Below are 24,536 nucleotides of genomic sequence, written 5' to 3'. Positions count from 1 at the left end.
AGCCTCTTCTGACGGTGAGCCCTGAAAGAAGCATTATTAGATGGGTTTTTCATCAAAGGAGATCTTTGAAAGAGCTCACATCTGGCTTCCGCAGGAACTACAAGTGCAAGGATCAAATCCACAATACCGACAATAAGAGCCCCCCATTTTAGCTCACAGCAGCAGCAGCTATCGACTGTAGGAAAACCCATTTAATTATTTTTTTTTAATTTTTAGCAGTGAGTAATAAAAGGTTTTATGGCAATTTGCTCTACGATGGTTTGATTTTGAAAACAAAAATAACGTACGAAAGGCAAAAACTTATGTATAAATATATTTAAAACACTTACCTATAAATGAAAAATTCTGTATACCAATCCTTATTACCGAAAATTTAAACTAAAAGTCTTCGAAATTGATTGATTTTTAAAAAATTTGTAATAGGTTAAGAACATTTAAAATATATCAGTTATTCAAAAGGATTATACCACGAAACGACTGTTAGCCAAAAGTAGGGAAATGTGACTGTAAAAGGGATAAGGATTTTAAGATGCACTATGGATTTTTTTTTTTCTTTAAATTACAATGTTTTAGAAAACTTACAAAGACTTAAGCCGATAAACCAATAACTAGTGGTGCAATCATACGACTTGCTGACTATCCAACATAAAATTAGAAGCAACACAACGAAACGCATTATGGCAGTGGCCAAATAGGGAGCAGCCCACTCTTTTGCCTCCTAAAAAACAATAAAAGGTGGCAGGAGGTAGTCAATCCCTAGATGTGCATGAACTTACCCAAATTGCGGAGACCAGCAGAAGTATACACGATCCAACGTGAAGGACTAGGACCACCAACAGGAAGACATACATTGTGTAGCCAAACCTATTGTAGTAAGTCTCAATGTAAGTTTCTCTCCACCACTTTTGGGTTGAGGGAGCTGTCATCAAATAGAAATCATCCTCCGCTCGTCGCGGAATCCCTTTTAAAAGAAAACGATGGCAATAAAAGACGCCATTGCGATGCAAATCAACCGTTAACTTACATGGTAACCACCATCCGCAAAAAATGCTCAGGATCATATCTATGCATCCAATAATGAACACTCCCCACTTCAACTCGAATAAAAAAAAAATGTCTCAACCAAACCCATTTTTGACTATTAAAATTCGTACTGTTAAAATAAAATGATTTCCTAACCCGGTTTTCAGTGATAGTACCGACAATAATGAATTTCTTTTTTGAACTCTGTCTTTTAAATGATAAGTGATCCAAGGCACTCCTTGCCAAGAAATGAATAAATATTTACTTAGATAAGGTGTTTGGGTTTTTTTTATTGTCTTTGTCAAAGTTTTGAACTTTTATTTTTAGTTTCTAAATAGAAGTAACAACACATTGCTAAAATTGGCTAAATGATGTTTCAAGACAAGCTGTGCAGTGCTTTAAGTTAATATTTACATAAATATTTCATAATTTATACAGTTCTATCCAATTTCACAATCTTTATCTAAAATAATTAATAAATTATAAACAACCCGATACTCGTAGTATAAAAGGGATTGTTGCATTGCATAAGTAACAAGTTTAGTATACAAGATATCTTGAATTTTTTGGCAACATAATTAATTTATAGATAGCGATTATCTTGGGTAATCTTTTTGGTTTAATTTAGAATTAAGGAGGCTTAAACTCCAAACCACAAAATAGAAGAACCCGTATTTGAAAAACGAGTTCTTCCTTTCTGACTTATTCCTGCTTTGACTTCGAGCCCGCTTCCTCGCCGAGCAGGATGCGCCGAACGATGGACAGCTTGAAGACCGGAATGGAGAGCACCGCCCCGGCACAGGCGCCAATCCAGTAGACTATGATGTGCTCCAGGTGGGTGTGGCCGCGGCAACCCCACTTGAGGGCGGTGGCCAGGACCGGGTTGAAGTAGCCGCCGGAGAAGTTAAAGGCTGCAAGCAACATATAGTTAAAGGCGTAAACTACTTGGAAAAACCAATGTTTGGCTGGCGGATCGGATCGGAAAAGCGCTACGCCACTCACCTGCCACCACCAAGCTGGTGCCGATGAAGGAGTCGATGTAGCTGCCGAAGCGCGGCTCCTTCTCGCTAATTGTCTTCGAGGCCAGACGGCAGAGCAGCGTGGCCACGCCCTCAATGGCAGCGCCCACATATGGACTGACCTGCAGGTCGGCGTTGCAGGACTCGAAGGCCCGTCCGCGATGGGTCTCGGCCAGCTCCAGCCACCAGACGAACTGCACCACCCGGTACACACAGCAGCCGCCCATCAGCTCCGCCCAGCTGCGCAGCGCCATCTCCTTGAAGCTGGTGCGTCCCTCCACCACGTCCTCCATGTGCGTGTACGGACAGGCGGAGGCGTCGCCCCAGACACGACCCCACCAGATGGTCAGCAGGAACAGGCAGACGGCGTACATCGACACCCCAAAGTTGTCGGCCACTGAAAGGAAGAGTTGAAGCGAGTGGGATTTTAGAAACTTTTTACAGCATTTTCTGAAAATGGAACTTAAAAACCATTAACCATTTTGGAACTTCAAAAGCTTGTGGAGATCCCAAAACCGCATTTCGATTTTTTAAACAAGGTTTGTACTTACCTATAATCAGCTCGAAGCAGCAGGAGCACAGCTCGGCGGCGGCGATAGCCTCGTTTATCAGGATGGGAACGATGCCCTCCCGGGTAACCAATCGCCGGCTGACCACCCGAGCGATTTGGGCCGCCACACAGTAGCCCACCATGAACAGGCAGCTGATCCCCAGTGCTGTCGCCGACATTTTCTGCGTTTTAAAATAATTTGTTTTATTTAACTCTTCAATACAATGTTGTAAGCCAAAAAATTCAAAAGAATTATTAGCCTAATCATTTCTGAATTAGAATATTCATGTTATCATCTTCGACAAAATCGAGGTTGTAATGCTTAACAAGACACATTGAAATATTTATTTTTGTTCAAAAGTCTATGAGGCTTACCTAAATATTTTGTAGAAAACTTAAAAAAAAGTATCTATGAATTAAGATAAAAATATTTTTGAATCATGAAGACTAAAGAAGCAATTTTGTGTTCGCGAAAATTTTATAAGTATTTATTTAGTTAAAACATTTTGAATCATAAGAAGTTGGCTTTTACATTTCTACTGTGGATAACATATAAAAAGGTGAACTTTTTGACCCTTTTTTCAAGGCCCCCTTATCTTGTAAGCATTGTTTGTAAACTAGTGTATTTTGTGTGCAAAAACTATTTCCGAATTCAATGCACAAGGCGAAGCACTAAAAATAAATGTTTTGGCTGACGCTAGACCGCGCAAACAATCCAAATAAAAACAAAATATTGAAAACATTGGACTTTTGGACAAAGCTTTTATAAAAAAATTCTTAATAAACATTTTTGCATATTTTTGCACATACTTTGGAATTAAAATACGACTTGGATTAACTAAAAGCAGCAAGAGGACCGCGTAATGAGACTGCGAAAACTGTTCGTCGACTGAGACCTGGTATAAGTGATTTATTTATTGATCACTCTCTGCTCGCTGGGAAATCATTTAGCTCTGCTATATTTATACGCTGGGTCCTGACGTAATAGTAGACTTATACGGCAAAGAGAGCGCCAATTTTCAAAATAAAAGCACCGCGCAAAATGCCGGCGACGAGTTATCGATTGGGAAGGCATATCGATAACAAGCCACTGATCAGCTGGTTTAAACTTACACTTATGCAAGGTAAATATGTAAATATTGTTTATAGTTATTTAATTTCAATTAAATTGGAATATATGTTTACATTTAAAGTCAATAAATTTAATACATATTTTTAGAATCTAACAAAAAACAGCAACTTATACAAACTGCCTAGTATAAAAGGAACTTAACAATTGCAACATCAAAACATTCATGAAAGTCAGTAAAGTTAATATTATAAAATTTAACGTATTTTGAATTAATAGTTAAGTTTTTGTTTGCTGGTAGTGCTGGAGCTACTGGTCAGGATACGGCCCTCAAATCTGCCATGGCGGAGCTGCATGTCTTTAGCCATTCAGCCGGTGCAGAAACGCCGCCTCGCAACAGAATCTATCACTAAAAACCCGGCAAATGACCAAGCCGGATTTACAGAGTGGCGGACCGTTTATAGCCTGCCGTCCATAAGATTTGTGGCTGCAATAAGTAAGCTGAAAGTCTACCAGACAGTGCTCACGGCAGCTGGAATGCCCATAGTCTTTGCCCTCGGAAACGCAGGACAACTGTCCACGGATGCACTGGCCATTTACTCTGCTGTGGGAATCAGTGGTCTGGTCACCCTCACACTCGCCAGTTACGCGGCGGCGAACCTCGTTGGCTTTATCTACGTGAACGAGCAGCAGGATCTGATCAAACTAGCCTACGTTGACTTTTGGGGAAGGCGACAAGAGAGCCTTTTGGAAACAGAGGATCTACTGCCCAGCTGCGAACAGGCAAGCCCATCTCGACTGCGATTCGTTTCGCCCATCTGCCTGCGTAGCGATCCTAAGAAGCGATACAAGCTTCTTAACCGTTTTGGCCAAGTCAGCGATCCCCAACTATTTGAGGGTCTCTTTGGAGATTGATTATTGTCGTTAGTAGTAAACTGTTGTAGCGGTGGAATATTGTTGTTATTAAAATTACTAAACCTTGTACACAGCCGGTTTATTATCTTACGTAACATGTTTTTTGTTTTCCCGAGCTTTTTCTACTTTGTTTAGTATAAAAATTTTTATTACGAGTATTTACAAAGCTCTTTAACATTGTTTTAAAAAAAAAAAAAAAATTAAATTTAAACTATCCAAATTTGGGAGTGTAGAAGCAATTGTCACCTTATCAATTCCCCAATGCAATGGCCTCTTCCACCTGTGGGTAATTACAACTTGAATTATTGATACTATATCTATAAAGAACTTACTGTATCCGGCAGCTTCTTGTTAAAGGTTTCTGGAAGTAACAGCGAGAAGAGCCCAGCTATTAGCGATATAACTCCGAATAATAGGAGAGGCAATGGTTCATAGTACGAAGCCTGCGAAAGATTAAATGCGATTTAAAATCTTCTAAACATATTTAATTTCAAAAGCTGGTTTTTATGAAATAGCTTTGAACTCACCAAAAGAGGCACGAAAGGAGCCAACATTGCCCCAAATCGTGCAAATGTGGACATGACTCCAACGCCGCCGCTCCGAATAACCTTAAAAAAATAATTTATAATTAAGCCAATGAGCCTTGAATCACATATCCTAAAGTTTTCCATCATACTGTGGGCATCATTTCCGCGGTGAACGTATAAATGACGGCAAATGAAGAGGTGATGCCCAGTTTTCCGACGAGGAAGAGCGTGACGACCAGCCAGTTGGAACCTACGATAACAGATATTTCTTATTATTAAAGGTATTAGAAATGCGTGTTAATATTGTTAGTAGAATCGGAGAATAATGAACTTACAACTCCACGAGTGTCTACTCTCGACTCCTGGCTTGCAGTTAATCCATTCACCTTGAGCTTAGGGGCATGCAGGAAGAATTACGTTATGATCAAACTAATATTTTAGGAAGCAGTTTTTAGTTTTTATTTTAAATAATGATTTTAAGAAATAGTCTCGTAAACTGATCGCTTTTCTGTTTAAGAAATCTACCTTACCTTATTCCTTCCCAATGGGATACAAATCTACTATATAGGCATTTAAACTTATAAGATCCTTCCCATTATATCTATACTTTAAATATTTAGTACTTACCCAGGGTGACGAAACCGCTGGATACACAGGTGATAGAACAAAGCAGCAGTGATCCAGAGAGGGCTAATCTCCTTCCGAGTCTCCTTAGGAAAAGCTACTGGCGGAGGGTTGGTAATCAATTAAATGGTAAGTCTTTGTTATGAAAAACCTACCCAAGCAATGCTATAGCCAGGAATCTCCACCAGGCAAACTAGTGCAAAGTTGAGATACTTATTGCCACTCAAACTAGTTGCATTCAGCGATAATCCGTAGTAAACTATGGCATTAACGGCCCAAATGAGCAACAGGATGGCGTACCTGCCCATCAAAGTGCGAGAGCCCACCACCTGTTTGATGGCCATCCAGATTTTGTCATCCTTTTGTTCCGCCAGGACACCATCGGTTTCCGGTTCCGGTGCCGCTTCCGCCTCTAGTTCCTGCTGCTTGAAACTGGCCATCAGCTCAACGGAAATATCGCGTCGGTTCACTTTGGCCGCCCGTCGAATGATGACACCTGCCTGTTCCCTTCGATTGCGGGCCAAAAGCCACCGCACCGACTCCGGTACCAACCAAAAAGTATGCCAAGCAAATAAGTGGTGGAATCGAGAGCACCAGTTGCAACTGCCGCCAATCGGGCAGGAAGACGGAAAGGCCAAGAAGCGCCTCACCCACCGCGTAAAAATAGTTGAGCACAATGGAGGACATCTCGCGCTTCCGTGGTCCAACCATCTCCACGCCGATGATGAAGGCCAGTGGATAAACACCGGAAGTGCCCACCGCGTTTAAAAGGGCAAAGACCAGAAAACTGATGTAGTCCCAGGAGAGCGCCTGCGCAACGCCAGTGAGCGCCATAAATACGATGCAGAACAGAAAGACGTGCTTACGTCCATAACTAAAATAAAAATGTATAATTATTCCATTATAATAATTATGTAAAGCTAGATTTTTTTACTTACCGGTCAGCCAAGTAGCCGGAAAGTGCTGTTCCCACCACCAAACCGGCGAAATGCATTGTTCCCACGAAAGCCAGCTTCCAGAGATTCTCCTGGCACTGCAGTCCCCACTGCTGGACAATAGTCCGCTCCGCACTGCCGTACACAAATTGCCGGCATCTCTCCGTTTCTGTTGTAAAGTTGTCGGCGGTGCACCAAGTTTCAGATTCGGAGTAGCTTCCATTGGCCACGAATCTGTCACAAGTGGACGGCGTAAAGTGTCCCCGTTTGCTCCAGCTACCGGGAACAGCGATGGAAACCCAATCTGCTCCATATTCCTGATCATCTGGAGAATCACAGCCAGGAACATAACATCGATAGGTGGGCGATCCTGCCGTGAAAACATATGAAAGACTGTTGGCGGCTGCAAATAGAACCGGCAGGCAAATGAGCAAATAGTTCCGACGCTGAAAACGTCCGAACTCTCCAATCTCAGCAAGGATGTCATCAAAATCCAGGACGGCAGACGCCGCAGCTGCCGCTGGAGCGGACATCCCAAGTATAAAATTAACTACTTTCTCCTTCAAATCTGGAATAAGGAATTTGTAATTTGCGAGATATGTGAATTTAATTAGAATTTTTAAATTTGTCATTCTTATTTTGATCACGTTCTTGGAGAATGTATAATATACAATATATACATATGTATGTACATATATAAGCAAGTACATATATGTATATGTACAAGATCAGAAATAGAAAAAAAAATCGTTTTTTTTTCAAATACCAAAATTAATTTACATTTTTGCAAAAATTTTAATTTTATTTTTTCTTAGATGCAACTTTTTGAGGCATTATTAGTTTGCTTAAAAATAATAAAATACAAAACTATCTGGGTCCAGATTCTAAACCGATGTAAGAAATTTAGTGAATTGTGTTGTCCCTTACTTAACATTTAGATCAATTAATTGGCAGCTCGATCTTAATTATTAAAAGGGAGCAATATTTGCTGTGCATATCCCTTATGTAGTTGCGAGAATAAATTTTCTTGCATGCATGCAATCCAATCTTCGTCAATTGAGATAAATTGTAGCATGTCTTGAAAAATGGAGAGTGTTGTAATTGGAATACGGAATTTATAATAGTTGACAACCAGAAGTGATGCATGATTGATGCGTGCTAGGGCAGAATAATGCATAATGGATGAACCGTGTGGGAATTACCAACAGGTACGCCGGCGGGGGTTTCTGGGTCTCTACTCCGAAAGTTTTCTAAGGTCAGGGTCGGGGTGACTGCTATTATTGCATCGACTTGGTGGGAACTTCTGCAAGCTGCTGAAATACGTCGTTGAAGTGTCCAGATAAGACTGTCCCCATTATCTAATCACGGCGGACATTTAATGATGCACTTAATGGCTCTGCTGTTTTACACTCGCTCACTAGACCGGATAATTACCGGAGACTCACTTTGCTAAACACTTGGCAGGTGAGTTTGGAGTACCGGGACGCCATTCACTAAATATTGCGCGGGTTTTTTTCTAATATCCGGGTCCGGCGAGTTTCTCCGGGGCGTGTATCCCGGACCGAATCTGACAAAGTCTGGCGAAATACTGAATTGTCTTGAAAAATAAATGCAAACGCACACAGAGAGGCAAACACAATTTTCATGTGCTATCTTCGTGCTCAATCTAAAATCAAAGTAGCCGGCATTAAAATCAATACCAAGAGAAAACTGAATGTGGGAAGAGTTTGGGCGCTACTTTCTCTTACAGAGAAAATTTGTAAGAGAATCGTTTGGTGATCGTAAATATCTTAAATTGTCTATTGAACTTCTTAAATATATTCATAAGATGGCTTTCTAGCTTAAACGCTGTAAATAACTCTGGACTCTGATTAACGCTTATTGAAATTAAACAGAAAAATAATATTAAATGTAAAAAATTGCATGTTACATAAGAAACAACTTGATTTTCTCTAAAATATCTATAAACAAATTTTTTAAACCAAAGAAATGCTTCACTTTGGGGGTGTTCAAAACACTTTAATGATAAATTACATTTTTTGTTTTTCTTGAGAACACAAGGTATATCATTTTTTCGACTAACCCAATATCAAAGGAATCCTAGGTAAATGCTTTAATAGACCTCCGCTAAGTTTTTACTTCTTCAGCTTGATGAACTTCGAAGCAAACTCGTAGACGCCCACGGAGTTGTTGTTCTTTTGGTCATACTCCACCCAATCGTCCTCGGAAAGGTCGACGTCATCAAATTTCTGGCCATTTTCTGACGATGATACCTGCCATCCAGCGCGGGGTGAGAAATCTACGGGTTCAGCGCCACGACATTCAAAGACTACGATGGTCTTAAATCCGCCGGAGTCGTCTGCCGTATAAGCAGCTGTGGATTTACATTTTAGATTATTGTGGATTCTCTCATAGAATCTGCTGCTTACCATTGGACTTTTCCACAATGTCGAGGCTGTTTTCTCGACTGCACATCTTGCACTTCATGAAGAAATTAAAGCCGGCCGCATTTCGTGAATCCTGTTGCACGCGTTCGGATTCCGTGATATCGTGCCATTTGTCCGACTGTTCGCCGCAGTTGCTGCATTTTAGTTTAAGGAAGAAGGAGTACTCCGGATGACAAGTCTCCAATTTTTCTACGTTCTCTAAAGTAGCGGAAATCTGAAGGCCCACGCGCACCATTTCGTAAAAATAATATTTATATTTTTTTACAGTCCAAATCACAGCTGATTGGAAGTGTGGCCAGTTCTTTCCAGTTGTCGCAGTGGCAACTCTGGAAATGAGAGTGAATATTTGCTGAACAAAAGCGTAGAAAACATAAATACATTTTGAAAACAAATATAAACATGGATCTCAACATGAAACCCTCTTTGGCTGCTGATGAAATGTTTTCCGAAGGCCCTGGCTACATGGAAATGGACGAGGTAAGTCGTTAACGAAGATATTCTTTAAACGCAAGCGGTCAGGACATGTTTTTTACATTCTTTTAAAGAGTATTACTTTTTTACGAAAAGACGACAAAAAGAACTAGGCAAGTGAGGTGAAACTTATTCGCTTCTAAGTATGTTTCATAAAAATCGTAGTATTCAAAGAGCATTGAACTTGCAAAGTTAACTCCCTTTCTCATAAGCTTCTCAATTAATATCCTTTCAGTCCGGTGGAGCCACAGGAATGATGATGGACCATCTGCCCTCGAATGACAAACACGTTCACGCAGACTTCTACAATGATTTTGACGACCTCTTCGACGAGGACAATTGGGCCAAGATGAAATCCGATTCCAAACAGTAGATTCGCGCAGGATACTTTAATTTAGTGGGCGAATTGAAAGATCAATGTCTGCAGTTCATTCTTCTGTCTGTAATTTTACTTGCATAATTATCTGCGTTCATCGGTGTATAAAAACTTGATTCAACTATTGTTTAATCGCTATATTATGTTCATTTGGTTCGTATAACTAACGTAAATTGCCATGTGAAGATAATGCCGAGGTGGATTTGAACTTTGGCGTAGCGTAAAATCAACAAAATGCGTAATTTTGTACAGAAAACGAAACTAGTAACTAAATTTACGATATCGAACTGAGTTGCAGGTGGAATGAAGCAAACGTAATTGAGATAAATACAAATGTACACGATAACCTAGTGGATCCATTGAGTGTGTCTGTTAACCAAGTTGTTAGCCCTGGGCCGAAACTATCCGTCCAACGGGGTGCCCAAGTAGACCATCGAGACCTCGGTGTTGCCGTAGACAGCGGACACTGTGGGGTAGAGCTTCTTGTCCGGCAAGCCTGCAAAATATAGGGTGTATGAAATATTTGGCCCCGCATCGAAAAGCAACATCTCACCTCGAAAGGCTACACCCAGGAACTCGTAGTTCTTTTCGAACGACAGTGTGTTGTCCTCGCAGTCGAGGATGACGCGTATCCGCTCGCCCACTTGGTACTTGGGTGCATTGTTCAGCAGTGGGTAACTGCCCTGCATGTCGCCGTTGTGCAGCAGGTGGTTCTCGACCAGGTTCCAGCCCCAGCTCTGGTCGTCGGAGCCGAGTAAGGCCACATAGCCATGGCACTGTAGCGCCGCCTCCTTGGTGGAAATGCCAATGACAGCCACCGTGCCCAAAGGTCCCTCCCAGATCACCTCCCAGGTGTGCCGTCCGTGACGGAAGCCAATCTTGCCCCGCGCTGCATCTGTGCTCTGTGCCACGGGGTTGCTGAATACATAAGGTTTAAATTGGCAGAGCTGAAGCGTTAAGCATAAAAAAAACTCCTACCGATGCAGGGTAAATCCGTTGGGTTTGATGTACACATTCCGGGAGCAGTCGTTGGGACTCCAGGCGTGGAAGTACGCCCGCAGCTTCGTCTTGTACGTGGAGACGGAGGCTAGGAGGTCCGACTTCAGGGCCTCCTTGGGCAGCTTGTTAAGGCAGTGCCAGCGCCATACGTCGCTATTCTCGTCGTTTAGGAAGTGGTACCAACTCTTGCACACCTGCGAACAGTGACTGAGGTCGTCCAGTTCCAAATAGGAGAAGATCACCTCCAGGACATTATAGTTGCACAGCGCCGCCACCGGATCGACCATTGTGCGGTTGCTCCTCTGCTGGGGGACTTGTTAAATAGTTTCTCTGATTTCCCTCGGCCTCTTGATTGTCATTTTTCCAAACAACCCAACGAAAAACGAAAAAACTCCAGAAATTCGCGATTAGACTCCGATTTTGTGTGGCCGTTCTCCAAACGTTAATGAAATACCGCTGCCCAGACGAAGTGGCCACTTTGTTTACATTCGCGACTAGTGTGGTGAAACGAAGTCGACGGACAGCTGCTTGCAACACTGCGTAAATTGATGCGTAAATTGGCGCGCACTGTCTGCCATTTCATTCGCACCCGCACACAGCCTGCTTTGCCTTTCCCACATGAAAACGAAAAGCAGTCACTTGGTGGAAATTTTGTGACCATTGTGCTGCGCTCAAAACTCGCTTAAATTCGTGCTGTTTAACGCCATTCGAAAGTTAAGAATCCTGTGAATCTTTTGCCACCTTTCCGGTGAAAATCAAAACGTGAAAAGTCCGCGAAAAAGGCCAACGAAAAAGGGCCGCCGCCTGTGAGTGTGTGTGACCAGCAGAAGAAAAAAATGCCCTGCCGCTGGAAGTGAAAAATGCGCTCGCCATTTTGACTCGGGCGACAGTTTTTGTACAAGTGCTCCTCCGCTCCTTTTCGTCGTAGTCGTGATCCGCCTCCGGATTTGCACACGTGCCCCAGTCCGTGGGTGCAGTACGTCCGACCGCCCACCCCCACTAAACCGTCGCCCCTTCCAGTTTTCCTATACACACGTTGCGGCTACGGCACGTAGCTCCGGTTTTCTTCTTGTTTTTGGCGGTTCACCTGGTAAGCGGTAGAAACCACAACAACAACAAAAGCAGTCCGGCTGCCCCCACCAAAAAAAATGGCGCATTCGACGGGCGGTACAGTGAAGGCCGATGAGGTGAACTTCTTTTTTCGGGATGAGCACGGTAAGTGGGCGGCACATCCTGCGGCAGAAATATAAGTACCGATGGAGTGGGTGCACCACTCACTCCCACACACACTGACACACACACGCCAGTACACATACTCGCACGCACGCTACAAAGTTGCATGGGCAGCGTAAAACGCCATCTTTGCTTTTTCGGGTTTCTTTTGCCTACCATATTCATCGTTTGATACGCTTTGCGGGGAACAGCAAGAGGAGCCGAAGAGTGCTAGAAATCGGCAAAAAGTAATAATAAAAGACACACACAGAGAGACCCCCGCAAAATAACAACTAAAATCGGTGAGCCACCCCAACCCCGCCCCCTTTCGATTCGCCCATCGCCCAGTTGGCGCGCTCACCCACACGCACACACACATGCACGCGCGCATTTTCTCCCACTTTTTTTTTATCGGTCGGCCAACAGCTGATTACTTCGCCGACGCTGTGAATTCGCCTTCAGGATTTTGCATGATATCAAGCTAGTTATTATTGCAAGGGAAAATAATAAATGTATCTTCAAACAAATGTATCTGAACTTCGTGACATTCTGCAATGTCTCAGAGAGTTGCAGGGAGGTGGTGAGCGGGGAGAGAAAAGAAGGCCAAAACAAGAACAACACTGACACACACACACATACAAAGCCGGAGCCACGAAGCTGCGGCCCAAAACAGGCAAGCGCAAATAGGTGTAAGCGATGTACACGTGTGTGGTTGTCAGTCGCCGCGTTTATGCGGCAATTTTTGATTAAGATTATCGCTATATCTTGCCACGGTTGGAATTAACTAAAAAGTACTCTATATCGCTTAAAAGGAATTTAGTTTGTTGACAGGTAAATTGCCACGACTCAAGTTTCATAATAAAGTCTTTTGTACCTTACAACAAAATGCTTTCTTCTTTTTTTGCTGCCAATATAAAGTTTTAATTCCGTCAGAGCTAAAAATTAGGCGCACGTATAAACGTAGTATATGGTGGTTTACTGTCTGCCCGAATTAGCGACAAACCCGGTTAGTGGTTAGCTGGCCAACTGCTGAGGGTGTACTATGGAATTGCTTATTTGATTGCTTGGTCATCTGTTTGTTTGAATAATAGGACAATTCTTGAACATTGAAATATCAATCCCACCGAACCCAAGTGGACCAGGGCCACCATCTGGTCGAACAGTTCGGTATTTGACCATACCTAACGCTGGTTAAGCCCCCGTGAGTCTGAGTCATTTGCAGGTGTGTGTGTGAGAGAGTTAGCAGGTATTTTTAGCGTTCGACCCTTTACTGTTTTTGTTTTGGCCCCTTCATCTTAATTCTCCTACTTCCACTTGCTTCGTTGTTATGATTATGCAAATATCGGGTGGAGACAGGTGAATAATTATTACATCGAGCAAAGCCCATGTAAAACTTGAAATTTTTAGAAAAGCCGGTTACATTCATAGTTTAGGTATGACACCCGGGCCGGTAACCATATTTCAGTATTAAGCTAAAATTTTGAATCATTTCGTATTCTTGTTTGGTGAATATATTGAAATAGATCATAGGTGATATTAATATTCGATTATTTCCATTTTATGTGGTTTATGAATTTCAAGGGTTCCATTTGGTTTTCTTATTCTGCGCGCGCTGATATCAACATGTTTTAAAAAGATCGCCGGTTCAAAAGAACCCAACCGGTGTATTTTTGCCAACAATCGTATTCAAACACGAATTCAAGTATCGAACCATCGCTAGTTGGTTAATGTTTATTTACGGTCACGTGTGCCCATCGCTAATGTCCAGGCGATCTGGTTTCGGGTTGTTTGTACTTCTGCATCTTTATCCTTGTCACACCGTTGTCTACACTAACGCTCACCATCTCCGTGCGAGTGTGTGAAGGAGTACCTGTGTGTATGCACCCCAATCTTAATGTGTTCGCTTGCTTTTTGATGTTGCACTCAACTCCAGTGCGCTTCATTCGCTCCATTTGGATTCATTCGCCGCACGGCGAAAACAACGCATCGTTGATAGTAAAACACAAACGAACCGCTCTCTTGCACACAGTCAAACGCATGAGTATCTGTGAAAATACATGCAGTTGTGTTATCAAAGAAGGCACAATTTTAGTTGCGTGTTATGTGTATATCAGAAACTAAGGAGCATCTCCGTATTTTCAATCCTGCAGGACAAATAGCCAAAATGCTGAAACCGGCACAAACCAAGTCCGAATTGGAAACGGGAGGAAAACCCACAGTGGTTTACGCCACCGGCTCATCGGCGCGCAACAGCGGAAGTGCCAGCGGAATCGGCAACGTGGGACGCATGGGTGCCTTCAGTCAGATGGTAGGTTCAACACTAACCTATTTCATTCAAAATGCATGCCTAATGATCCCGTTGCCGCACAGGGCTCAAGCAATCAGGGACAATTCATACGGCTGCAGGACAACGGCCTGTCCATTCCAAAAACAGAAGGTAAAACTCGTCTAAAACCCAGGAGATCTTTTCCTTGGATTAATGCTTCCCCTTTTTCCTAGGTACTACCTACACCACCGTCTCGGCGCAAAAGACTTCGGGCAGTGGACTTTACGACATGCAGCTAAAGGGGGATCGCTATGTAAAGTTTACGCCAAACAACCCCATGAAAATCAAAACAAAACTGTAAGTATCCCATCGGAGCAAGGGTCAAAATATAAAAGCTAATGCGATTGATTGTTATTTTCGAACAGCCATGCCATTCAGAGCAACTCCTTGCACTCCATGTCTGCCTCCTCATCATCTGTGCAAAGGAAACGCAAACCGGACAAGGCCGGCAAGGGATTGCGACACTTCTCGATGAAGGTCTGCGAAAAGGTAGAGGAGAAGGGCAAGACCACCTACAACGAGGTGGCCGACGACCTGGTCAGCGAAGAGATGAAGAACAATGCGTACGACAACAACTGTGATCAAAAGAATATCCGACGTCGTGTCTACGATGCGCTCAACGTACTGATGGCAATCAATGTTATCTCCAAGGACAAGAAGGAGATCCGCTGGATAGGACTGCCCGCCAATTCAGCCGAGGTGGGATTGGTATCCCTTAGCTCTGCTCTCATATGCTAATAAGGCATTTTAACCCCTTTTCCTTAGCAATTTCTGGCTCTGGAGGAGGAGAACAGTCAGCGCCGCGAGCGCATCAAACAGAAGAACGAAATGCTCCGCGAAATGATCATGCAGCATGTGGCTTTCAAGGGATTGGTCGAGCGGAACAAGCGAAACGAAAGCCAGGGCGTGGTGCCTTCCCCAAATGCCTCTATTCAGCTGCCGTTCATCATCGTGAACACGCACAAGTCCACCAAAATCAACTGCAGTGTGACCAACGACAAGTGAGCTGCCTTTTAGCCATAATTAATTAAGATTGGTAATCAAAAATCTTGCTTGCAGGTCCGAATACATATTCAAGTTCGACAAGACCTTCGAAATGCACGATGATATTGAGGTGCTCAAGCGTATGGGATTCCTGTTGGGTAAGTGTGTTTAAGAGGTTATTACGTTTGGAAACTCAGCAGGTTTCAACATTTTTAGGCTTGGATAAGGGCGAGTGTACGCCGGAAAACATTGAACGAGTCAAGTCCTGGGTGCCACCAAACCTCGCCAAATATGTGGAAGGTATGGCTTTGTATTTTACGAAAAACTCATATATTTAAAGTTTGAATTTATTAAGCATACGGAACTGGCAAGACTGGCGAAACCATTTACGAATCAGACGACGAGGATAATGAGTTCAATGGGTACCTAGAGTCAACCAATGATTCCCAGAGCTTTGCACAACACTCGGCACAACACACCACCGATGGCGAGTATAAGTTGGAGATGGATGATGATGAGCTGGACGATGATATCGATTGAGTTGACGGTGCCGCCGACATTGCGCCAGCAATGGCCGATGCGGACGCGGATGCGGATGGAGAAGCAGATGCAGATGCGGAGGAAACATTTAGTTTTACGTTTATCAACGCTTTGTTAGGTTTGCCACGCCCCCCTGGTTAGGCGGGAGGACCCCCGACACTCCACTCCACACCCAATCCGACCCACCCACCCACATAATTGGTTTTGTTTTTTCTCAATGAGACTCTATTAAATTATAAAGCTCGCAACGACGAGAAAGGAAGATTCGGTAGTTCATGTATGTACTTGTAGTTCGCATACACAGATTGTACTTGTATCATTGAAGATTTATGTTTAAGCTCAAACGTTTTTAAAATAATTTGTCTAGTTAAGCAGAAACCCGTAATTTAGTGCAAACATCCACACATTTTACATATGGCAATCCCCCGAATCCACAGGCCCAAGCTAATGTTCACTCTCTTCTTAGTTGTTATGAGTCTCCCTTTTTCCCCCCAATTGCCTCTTTATGTTTGGGTAGGCATAAGTGAAAACGATAATGTTATGGGTAATTGTCTCTTTATAATATATTATACCAAAATTGTACACATAACAGCAATGAAATGCAATTATTTTTAGAATGCCACGAGCAGTTTGAACTGCAGACAAGACGGAACATATGAAATATGTTTTATTTGCCTATCAATACCCCATTTGATAAAACGATTGTTTTAATTTCTCAAAATCCACAATTTAAGTTGACAACGGAGAGCAGATATTTGCGAAATAATCAACCTACCTAATTAGTAATAACAATTAAAACAAGATATACATTTTCAGAATTTGTATTTATATTATTGAACCTTCTTCAAGTGAATACAAAAGCATACAAATACAAATTAGTAGAAAGTCAAATATAAGGCGTTAACAATTAAGTGTCGAGCATGTAGTTGTGTAATAAATCGAAATAATTAATTGCAAGGATTCAAAGGAAATAATAAGTGAGACGAAATCGAACCGAGTGACAAGTTAATAAAGAAGTAATTTGCATATTGTAAAATATGATAAACTGAGATCGCCGTTTTTTTTTCTTTATTTATTTTGTTTGCACACGTTTCGGGGAGCAAGAAACCCGAGAAGCCCCATTACTAGTAAAGGTTGAGAGAATTCCACACCAAAATTAAAACCAATTCCAAGTTAACGCATATGGTTTGTGTTTACTTTCATTGGGATCGCTGAATAATTAACAAGTACAATTAAGTGGAAATATACAAAAGGCGAAAGCTATCTTAAAATACAGGGACGTACATTTACAAAAGCTGAACCGAACTTAACTAAAGTAAAAGGTTATTCCCAGAGTAGAGGGTCAGCTCAGGCGAATCCCTCGCCCAGGACAGCTTCCGTCGTGGAGGGCGGTCCTAGTGGCACCTGCTGCTGGGCAGCCAGGTTGAAATCGTAGTTCATTTGCTGCTCCAATGGAGGAGATGCAAAGGCTCCCGCAGAAAGATCCATTAGTTCGGGTTGTGGCTGGGCAGGCTTTGTTTGGTCCTGTATCTCCTGTCGCATCTGCTGTGGTGACTTAACGTAGTTGATTGGAATGATTCCGGACGTCTGTCCGTTTGTGGTGGCCAATGCCCATCCGGTGTTGAGTAAGTTCAGCGTCTGCTGGATGTCGCGGGGGGCCACATGGAGCGTTTGACCGGCGCGCAGCGACAACTCGCTCTGGCTGCGTCCCACGAAGTCGTAAACAGCCTGGGTCTGAATCGGTGCCGTCCACTTGGCTGGATTACGGGCTGAAGAGGGATGAAAACACAGGCGTTATTCGCAGGTCTTATCTTAAAAGGCCTTATCGGCCAGATTAAAGCACATGGACGGAGCAAAGTGCTTTCGATTAGATAAACCCGAGCTATGCAATCTGCAAGGCTTACCTTCCTCCTGCGCGGTATTCGTCACCGTGCCCAGCAGCTTCATGATTAAATAGGGAGCAGTGAAGATGAAACTGATGAAGGCCAACACCGGCCAGGGTGAATTGCCCTTTCGCGGTGCCTGGGGTGCACCTCCCGCCTGGGGATTGTTTTCGTTTAGAGCCTCGGCAAAGGCCTTTTTGAAGGCATCCGAAGATGGATCCAGATTCGATATTCGGAGCCAGTAGAGAATCCTTGCAAAGAATAGATGTTAATATATGATATTTCCCACTCAAAGTCTGAACTCACTTTCTGTAAATCCAATTCAATCCTCGGAAAATGGCAAATGTCGTCCAGAATTGGGCAAAAACACTGCGCAGCCGACCAAAGTTCGCTGCCACGCCAAGAATGGCCCGAAACGAGCTTGTTAGCGCGAAGAATGTTGAGTCCAGCATGGAGGCGATGTTGCCGATGGCCGACACTAAGGATTCGATGCTCTGGAAGGCCGGACGCGAACTGGCTTCGGCCATCTGAATGAAACGCTGCTCCGGGTCGTTGACGCCTGGGCCTCCGAATCTGTTGTATGCACCGCCAAAGCCACCACCATAACCACCTCCGTATCCGTAGCCACTACCGAATCCTCCCAATCCTCCGTATCCGAATCCACCGCTGTTGAATCCACCGAAACCGCCTAGTCCGTAGCTGTTTCCACCGTATCCACTGCCGAACCCACCGTATTGCTGTGTCTGCTGGAACGGGGAGACCGGAAGGGGAGGAGGCTGCGCTGGACCGGGAAGCGCCCTAACATTTCCGTACGGAGTGCGCAGCACTGCCTCTGGCGGAGATCCGCCGCTGGACACACCCACTCCGATACTGCTCGAGGGCGGCAGCAGGGGCGCTTCGTTAATCACAGCGCTGCGTAGATTGTTGTTGTCTACCATGACGACCGATTCCGACTAACTCCGGGACAAAAAAAGGTAAAAGTGCTATGAACTTTACCCCACGGCAAGTTACTTTTGTACTTTCAACAGGCGCCACTCGATTCGCAACTTTTGGCAAAAAAGTGAATGAGCGGGATGTGACCGCTTCGTGCGGATTCGCTCGCTATTTTGGCCTCGGAACTCCAGCGGATGTTTATCAACGATATCTGGCGTAATTTTTATTTTAATAATTAATCAATTTCAGCAGTTGTACCGCTTTGTCTTTTTCCAGCTAGATTTATCGGGAACTCGCTAGAAATTGTCAAACTTAAAAGTGTGACCTGCGGGATTTAGCGATTGTTAAGCTAAAAATTGAGAACTAGAGATGGAACTTTATAAGTATGGCTGTTAACAACATATTTTAACGTGTTCTAAAAAAATGAGGAATTGATAAAATTTAATAAATATCAACAATACACATAAGAACACTTTCTGAAAAATCATTAATATACTTTCATCTTTTTTTTTTTTTTTTTGAGGGGTGACCACCCCGACGGAACTCTACAATTCAAGAATGAACTAAACAACAGCTGTGGAACCAGTTGGATTTTTAATATGAGTTTTGATGCCGATTGTGATGAGTTTATTCAAAACAAACTTTTTCGCACCCGAGGAAAATGTGGTAGCTATATTAAATATGATTCGAAACCCAACTTCAAGTGTCACATAATCCACAGCAATATATGCTCGCCAATCAGATGTCTATGTCGCGGTGAAACAGAAGTCTTGCTTCCGAGCCTCTGCATCCACTTTGGCCATGGCGGAGGGCAACAACAACAGTTTAACTGTAATCAACATGCGACATGACATCTGGTTCCACATATCCATGCACATCGACCCGGAGGACGTGCAGACCTTTGCTTTGATTTGTAAGCAAACCGCCAAACTGGTCGCATCGCGGGCTTTCTGGCGTAATCTCTACCGGCGCCACTGCACTGGAGCCACCTCCGGGTGGAATCTGGACCTGCCCGCCCAGCTGCAGCTGGAGCAGATCCGCAACTGTGATATACGGGCCCTCAGATCACTGGTCATCGAGGCGCTCTTCCACTGCCACCGCCCGCTGAAGATCCGTCTGGAATTGGGCTACAACCTAGACTGGCTGCTCCAGCGCATCTTTTTGTCCTGCTGGCAGACGCAGTACCAATGCCTTTGGATCATGTGCTACAAGTTCTGGAATCGACAGCCGCAGGTACAAAACGAATCGGATGTGGAAAACAACGAAGTGGTTAATGATTGGGAAACCCTGGCTGATGACGATGTGGGAAAATTGGCTCCCACGACTGGAAATTCCAACGAGGGAATGGTACTCCTTATTGTCCTGTGCCGCCACTTTGTTCCTACACCCAGCCAATTGTCCTACGGCCATCAAGAGACACGCTACCGCCTTCGAGCCACCCGGGAGCTCCTCTGCACGGACATGCGAGCCAAAAACCTGGAGCTGGACTTCGCCGAGGATGGCTGCCAAAATGTATCAGTAACCGTGAAATACGCTCGCATCGAAAAGTACAAAGTGTTGCCCTGGTGGCATCCTGACTTCCAGAGATTCGTTAAATAAAACCCCCACTACGACTTTAACGTTATCGACTGCAGGTCGTATATTTCTTATCTACGGCTTTGTGGTGTTCGCACCTTATCTTGAGTGCTACCGCCAAAACAAGTGTTCACAATGTTAACAAGCGTCTAGCATTGATCGTTTTTATTCAAACCGACTCGGGAGATACATACTTCTGGAGGGATAAATCACATTTGCGTACCTAAAATATAAAACAATCAGGTGCCTTGTCATTGTAAAAAAGCGATTATGTTTAGGGACTAAAACTGGAAGAAGACTGTTGATATGTACACACACTTTAATCTTAAACATAACTCTAGGTGCCACGAATACGAAACAAGCAAAAGGTGGTCGTAGTAAATTCCGGTTCTCGGTGCTCGGTGTCATTTGTTTAGAATTAATGGAAGCGTTTCCGGGGATTGACCTACACCTTGCCCAAAAGGTCGTGACCATAGGGCTTCTTGCGGTATCCCTTGAAGGCGAACAGCTTGAAGGCCAGCACCATCATCACGATGCAGAAGGCGTACAGCAACATGCCCATCCGCATGTCGATGTCGGTAAATACGTTGGAGATCTGGCGTTTCTGCCGCATCTTTTCTGGCGAAGGATGCAGCAACTCCTCCCGCTGCACGCCGTACCGGCTTACAAACTGCGGATTGTGTATATTCTTGAGGAAGCTCAACACAGCGTCCTTGTTCCATTCGATCTCTAGGTTCTCCGACTTGGAAACCGGGGACCGGTAACATTCGCTGCAGCTATTTGGCGTAGGGAACTGCTTCTTTGGGAACTCCGGATCCTCAGTGGCGTCGCCGGCAAGTCGTTGGTTGACCTCATTGTGAGCGGCCCACAGCCAGAGAACTGCCTCCTCCTTGTTTGGTACACTCCAGATTTTTCGCCTCGACGCCATTGTCTGTGGAGCGTAAACAGAAATGAATTACCCAAAGTTTGAGCGTCACAAAAATCAACTGTTGGCTCAGCTGTTAAACGAAAACCTAGTTGATTACAGTGGTACCTTTTTAAAAGAACCTCAAAAAAACAGACAACACAAAAAGAGAAACAGATCCGTAAAGATCAGTGAACTTTTGAATAAGGCTTTGTTTTGATTGCTTAGAGTAGTGCAACTAGCACGATTTGTTGTTCTTTATAAACAATCAAGAATAGGAAACAGTATAATTTCTTGGTTTAATATGGAAAACCTTCACCTTGTATGGTTCATAAACATTAAACTTTAGATCTTTATGTCTTAAATACATCATCGCAATTAAGCAATTTTAATTTAAACACAAAAACTAAAACCCGATGTAGTTAGCGAACACGTCGTATGTGTTAAGCACTGAGAGAAAGTAGGTGCAAATGACTCACATATAAATAACAACTTTAATCTTGCTTCTGAGCTTTAGTCAGGAAAAACCCACAACAATAAACAACGCACTGACTACATCGTGGTTATTCAATTAGTGCATTATACAAGCCGAGTACCTGTAGCAAAATCAATATCAATGTAAGCACCCAAGAACAGCCAGTTTTCTGAGCTGCTGATGCGTAGCTTAATTTTTTGATCAACACAGCATTTAACTATATACAAGTGTAGCTGTTTTGATGGTCTAATTTGGTCGTTAAATTAGTTTTTTGGTGAAAAAAAGTTTAAATTTGCATGCATGGAATATTCCAACTGTCAGCACCCAAGTCTTTTGTTTGGTAATCAACTATCCTACCCCCACAACGATCGCCTTCCTAATCAGCACTATTGTGGTCATTAGCACGTAGCCATCCGGCTGCTGACTCACCTGAAAGTGCTCGGAGCACTCGGTGCAGCCAAAGAAGTTCTTGATGTAGCCATGCATGGCCTGCAGGACTTCCAGGGGATCCGTGGCCTCCTCGTTGTTGGCCGCCTGGACGGTCATGAAGTGGAAGAGTGTCCACAGGGAGCAGCTAAATCCGCGGTAACGAGCGCTGGAGCCAGCACATCCCACAAAATGGGTGGAAGAGTAGACCGGCGACATTTGTTCCTCCAGACGCTTTAGTTCCTCCTCGAACTGCTTACCCGTCAGCTGTTCGTTGAACTGCACCACGTAGTCCTTCAACTTGGCCACCAACCTATGCCCACTGGCGCCCAGTGGATTGTAGCGCTGTAGCACAGCCAGGAAACGCTGGAGAGCGAGCAGCTTCTCGCCGTTGATCTCGCTCACCTTCGAAACCTCATTGTGCAGCACCGTGCGAACGGCCTGTTCGAGATCCGCCTGGTAGACGAAATGCTTATTCCGGTGCACTTCATCAATTAGTTCGCTCTGTCCATCGACCTTGGGTGCCGTCGTGACCACTGATTTATGCACTTTTACTGGCCTCGGCGTGACATTCTTCTTGCCCAGCTCTTCCTCAAGTTTTTTGGCATAGGATTCACCGTTGGCAAATTCCGGCGAGTAGGCAGTGATTTCGCCCTGACGGTTCACCAAGCTAATAGGCTGATTGGCGGGATCAATCTTGAATTTGGCGGCCACCGCAGGATCAATGACGCGGCGCACCTCCACCGCTGGCCATTGGATCATGAATAGAGCCACCTCAATGCCCAGCGTGGTGTTCTCCGGTTCGTGGACCACTGCCACGTACTGCCTGGCGCTGCTGAGACCTTCGAATAAGCCGCTGACTGAATCGTTCTCGGTGAGGTAGTGGAAGTTGGGCCAGTAGGAGTTGTTGTGGCCGCTCGTCAAGTTCTCGGCGGCCACCATTCCCGCCAACAGTTCACGGATCTCGGTCATGTCCTGGGTCATCAGATTCTGTCCATAATGCTGCTCACTCGGCTGGAAACCGGGACCCAAGTAACGCAGTGTGGGATAGCCCATCACCTCGTAGTTTCGGCAAATGCCATTGTTCTCCTCGGCGGCGCAATCGATGGCCGCCACGAAGAGGACCTCGGACCAGGGCAACAGGTGCTCCGCTACAGTTTTGTAGGTAGGTGCAAACCGGCGGCAATGCCCGCAGTAGGTGTTGTAGAACTCCACAAGTGCCCCTCGATTCTGGTTCACCACGGTGGCATTGAAGTTGTCTACCGTCAGACGGACCACCTTGTCCGAATCGTCATAGAGACCTGAGGAGGCGTCCACCGGTGCGGATTGCTGCTTAAGGAGCGCCTCGTATCGCGGAAGGGGAACGCCAGCAGACGCGGAGGCAACGAAAAGCAGACTGATGGCCAGAATCACCTGGTGCTCCACCGACATTTTACGGGTTTCTCTTTCCTAATTTACGGGAGCGGATGCGATTCGTACGGAATGTAAATCGCGACTGCTGCGATAAGATTCAACTTCTGCGAAGCATTGGGTTTGGAATGTTTTACGGTCGCAAATGGGTTTGATTAACTGCTTTCGTTAGAGATGGTCGTGCGTTTGGTTTTTTCACGCACGGCACGCCTACCGTTAGGAACTAAGTGATTCTTTTTACAATATATTGGCTTTAATTAGCTAACTTACATAGTTACGACAATAATAAAGTTCTGCTTTTCACGATATTAATATTGGTTTCTTTAAGACAATTAACACATAAATAAAAGTCAAACTTTAACAAATATGAATAACGGTAAATCTATTCAGGCCCATACCCATTCCTAACTGCTAGAGTCACTGCGAACTAGTTCCTTCTTGCTAAACCAACCTTCTACAACTTAATTGAATAAATCAGAAAGTATCTACTTAACAGTATAGCTAAAAATAAGATTGCTAATAAGAATGAAAAGAAATCATAGCCACTGTCCTTTAAACAGTATTGTTTTCTTTGTTGTATTGACTACTTTTAAAATAAATACTTTATGCAATAAACAACTTGTCTCTAAAAATAATGAAAGTAAAGCCAAGCTCAAGACTCATTGAACTTCTGTCACTCTTTCTTATCAGTTTTTTATAAGCTTTATATGTATGTATTCATTATGAGGAAAATCGCAATGAAGTTGTTTTTCTGTATAATTCGCTATAATAGTTGGAAAAGCCAGCATGAGTTAAAAAGTAATCTATGTACGTACATACATATGTATATGTTAAATTACTGTAAAAGTATGTTTTATATGTGTTATATGTGGCGGTATTTCTGAACTTATTTAAAATTGGTTTGTTTCCTGTT

At 43.8% G+C, this 24,536-nt stretch overlaps 11 protein-coding genes and 1 long non-coding RNA gene across 14 annotated transcripts; 5 read left to right on the top strand and 7 right to left on the bottom strand.

Annotated features, from left to right (window-relative positions):
- Window positions 1-387: 387 nt before the first annotated feature.
- On the bottom strand, window positions 388-1,375 carry LOC108087788. The gene is made up of 5 exons (XM_017185321.2): window positions 1,372-1,375; window positions 1,025-1,117; window positions 777-961; window positions 583-718; window positions 388-504 (listed from the first exon to the last, which is right to left on the bottom strand). Exons 1-5 carry the CDS (start codon window positions 1,373-1,375, stop codon window positions 449-451), a joined length of 474 nt encoding a protein of 157 aa, XP_017040810.2. The 3' UTR covers window positions 388-448.
- Window positions 1,294-3,508, bottom strand: LOC108087782 (aquaporin-11). 2 transcript variants are annotated; one of them, XM_017185313.2, is made up of 4 exons: window positions 3,403-3,508; window positions 2,594-2,774; window positions 2,026-2,439; window positions 1,294-1,934 (listed from the first exon to the last, which is right to left on the bottom strand). In XM_017185313.2, the coding sequence occupies exons 2-4, from the start codon at window positions 2,769-2,771 to the stop codon at window positions 1,726-1,728; spliced, it is 801 nt and encodes a 266-aa protein (XP_017040802.1). In that variant the 5' UTR covers window positions 2,772-2,774; window positions 3,403-3,508; the 3' UTR covers window positions 1,294-1,725. The 2 variants fall into 2 exon arrangements, with proteins under 2 accessions (XP_017040802.1, XP_017040803.1); XM_017185314.2 differs by lacking the exon at window positions 3,403-3,508 and adding an exon at window positions 2,968-3,116.
- A 98-nt stretch (window positions 3,509-3,606) lies between these two features.
- LOC108087785 (transmembrane protein 186) lies at window positions 3,607-4,666 on the top strand. Of its 2 annotated transcripts, none has more exons than XM_017185316.2 (3): window positions 3,607-3,716; window positions 3,812-3,893; window positions 3,963-4,666. In XM_017185316.2, coding segments are annotated over exons 2-3 (615 nt in total). In that variant the 5' UTR covers window positions 3,607-3,716; window positions 3,812-3,892; the 3' UTR covers window positions 4,577-4,666. The 2 variants fall into 2 exon arrangements, with proteins under 2 accessions (XP_017040805.1, XP_017040806.1); XM_017185317.2 differs by having other exon boundaries at window positions 3,946-4,666.
- Window positions 4,667-4,746: 80 nt separating this feature from the next.
- On the bottom strand, window positions 4,747-8,833 carry LOC108087778 (organic cation transporter protein). The gene is given in 10 exon segments (XM_017185307.2): window positions 4,747-4,856; window positions 4,909-5,019; window positions 5,104-5,184; window positions 5,253-5,353; window positions 5,439-5,495; window positions 5,731-5,824; window positions 5,883-6,284; window positions 6,286-6,601; window positions 6,666-7,230; window positions 8,746-8,833. Coding segments are annotated over 9 exon segments (1,722 nt in total). The 5' UTR covers window positions 7,196-7,230; window positions 8,746-8,833; the 3' UTR covers window positions 4,747-4,826.
- Window positions 5,328-6,011, top strand: LOC108087790. The gene is made up of 3 exons (XR_001771189.1): window positions 5,328-5,384; window positions 5,735-5,856; window positions 5,916-6,011. It is a non-coding gene; the product is annotated as an uncharacterized LOC108087790 (long non-coding RNA).
- On the bottom strand, window positions 8,656-9,455 carry LOC108087786 (UPF0587 protein CG4646). Its single transcript, XM_017185319.2, has 2 exons — window positions 9,092-9,455; window positions 8,656-9,036 (listed from the first exon to the last, which is right to left on the bottom strand). The coding sequence occupies exons 1-2, from the start codon at window positions 9,342-9,344 to the stop codon at window positions 8,798-8,800; spliced, it is 492 nt and encodes a 163-aa protein (XP_017040808.1). The 5' UTR covers window positions 9,345-9,455; the 3' UTR covers window positions 8,656-8,797.
- Window positions 9,425-10,311, top strand: LOC108087789 (COP9 signalosome complex subunit 9 homolog). The gene is made up of 2 exons (XM_017185322.2): window positions 9,425-9,586; window positions 9,816-10,311. The coding sequence occupies exons 1-2, from the start codon at window positions 9,509-9,511 to the stop codon at window positions 9,951-9,953; spliced, it is 216 nt and encodes a 71-aa protein (XP_017040811.1). The 5' UTR covers window positions 9,425-9,508; the 3' UTR covers window positions 9,954-10,311.
- Window positions 10,079-11,399, bottom strand: LOC108087784 (F-box/SPRY domain-containing protein 1). The gene is made up of 3 exons (XM_017185315.2): window positions 10,935-11,399; window positions 10,510-10,874; window positions 10,079-10,452 (listed from the first exon to the last, which is right to left on the bottom strand). Exons 1-3 carry the CDS (start codon window positions 11,240-11,242, stop codon window positions 10,358-10,360), a joined length of 768 nt encoding a protein of 255 aa, XP_017040804.1. The 5' UTR covers window positions 11,243-11,399; the 3' UTR covers window positions 10,079-10,357.
- A 134-nt stretch (window positions 11,400-11,533) lies between these two features.
- On the top strand, window positions 11,534-17,066 carry LOC108087779 (transcription factor Dp). The gene is made up of 9 exons (XM_017185310.2): window positions 11,534-12,170; window positions 14,318-14,475; window positions 14,538-14,604; window positions 14,667-14,790; window positions 14,859-15,192; window positions 15,259-15,494; window positions 15,553-15,635; window positions 15,694-15,777; window positions 15,833-17,066. The coding sequence occupies exons 1-9, from the start codon at window positions 12,104-12,106 to the stop codon at window positions 16,015-16,017; spliced, it is 1,338 nt and encodes a 445-aa protein (XP_017040799.1). The 5' UTR covers window positions 11,534-12,103; the 3' UTR covers window positions 16,018-17,066.
- Window positions 17,067-17,190: 124 nt separating this feature from the next.
- Window positions 17,191-19,155, bottom strand: LOC108087780 (probable peroxisomal membrane protein PEX13). The gene is made up of 3 exons (XM_017185311.1): window positions 18,207-19,155; window positions 17,922-18,151; window positions 17,191-17,786 (listed from the first exon to the last, which is right to left on the bottom strand). The coding sequence occupies exons 1-3, from the start codon at window positions 18,836-18,838 to the stop codon at window positions 17,365-17,367; spliced, it is 1,284 nt and encodes a 427-aa protein (XP_017040800.1). The 5' UTR covers window positions 18,839-19,155; the 3' UTR covers window positions 17,191-17,364.
- A 95-nt stretch (window positions 19,156-19,250) lies between these two features.
- On the top strand, window positions 19,251-20,462 carry LOC108087781 (transmembrane protein 183). Its single transcript, XM_017185312.2, has 2 exons — window positions 19,251-19,499; window positions 19,555-20,462. The coding sequence occupies exons 1-2, from the start codon at window positions 19,433-19,435 to the stop codon at window positions 20,430-20,432; spliced, it is 945 nt and encodes a 314-aa protein (XP_017040801.1). The 5' UTR covers window positions 19,251-19,432; the 3' UTR covers window positions 20,433-20,462.
- Window positions 20,463-20,558: 96 nt separating this feature from the next.
- On the bottom strand, window positions 20,559-23,789 carry LOC108087777 (sulfhydryl oxidase 1). Its single transcript, XM_017185305.2, has 2 exons — window positions 22,217-23,789; window positions 20,559-21,339 (listed from the first exon to the last, which is right to left on the bottom strand). Exons 1-2 carry the CDS (start codon window positions 23,642-23,644, stop codon window positions 20,854-20,856), a joined length of 1,914 nt encoding a protein of 637 aa, XP_017040794.1. The 5' UTR covers window positions 23,645-23,789; the 3' UTR covers window positions 20,559-20,853.
- Between the last annotated feature and the right edge of the window lie 747 nt (window positions 23,790-24,536).

The sequence above is a fragment of the Drosophila ficusphila genome, unplaced genomic scaffold (genome assembly GCF_018152265.1).
Source record: "Drosophila ficusphila isolate 14025-0441.05 unplaced genomic scaffold, ASM1815226v1 contig_414, whole genome shotgun sequence".
Taxonomy (NCBI): Eukaryota; Metazoa; Arthropoda; class Insecta; order Diptera; family Drosophilidae; genus Drosophila; species Drosophila ficusphila.
The sequence above is the reverse complement of the archived record's forward strand: the minus strand, read 5'-3'. Positions and strand labels throughout refer to the sequence as shown.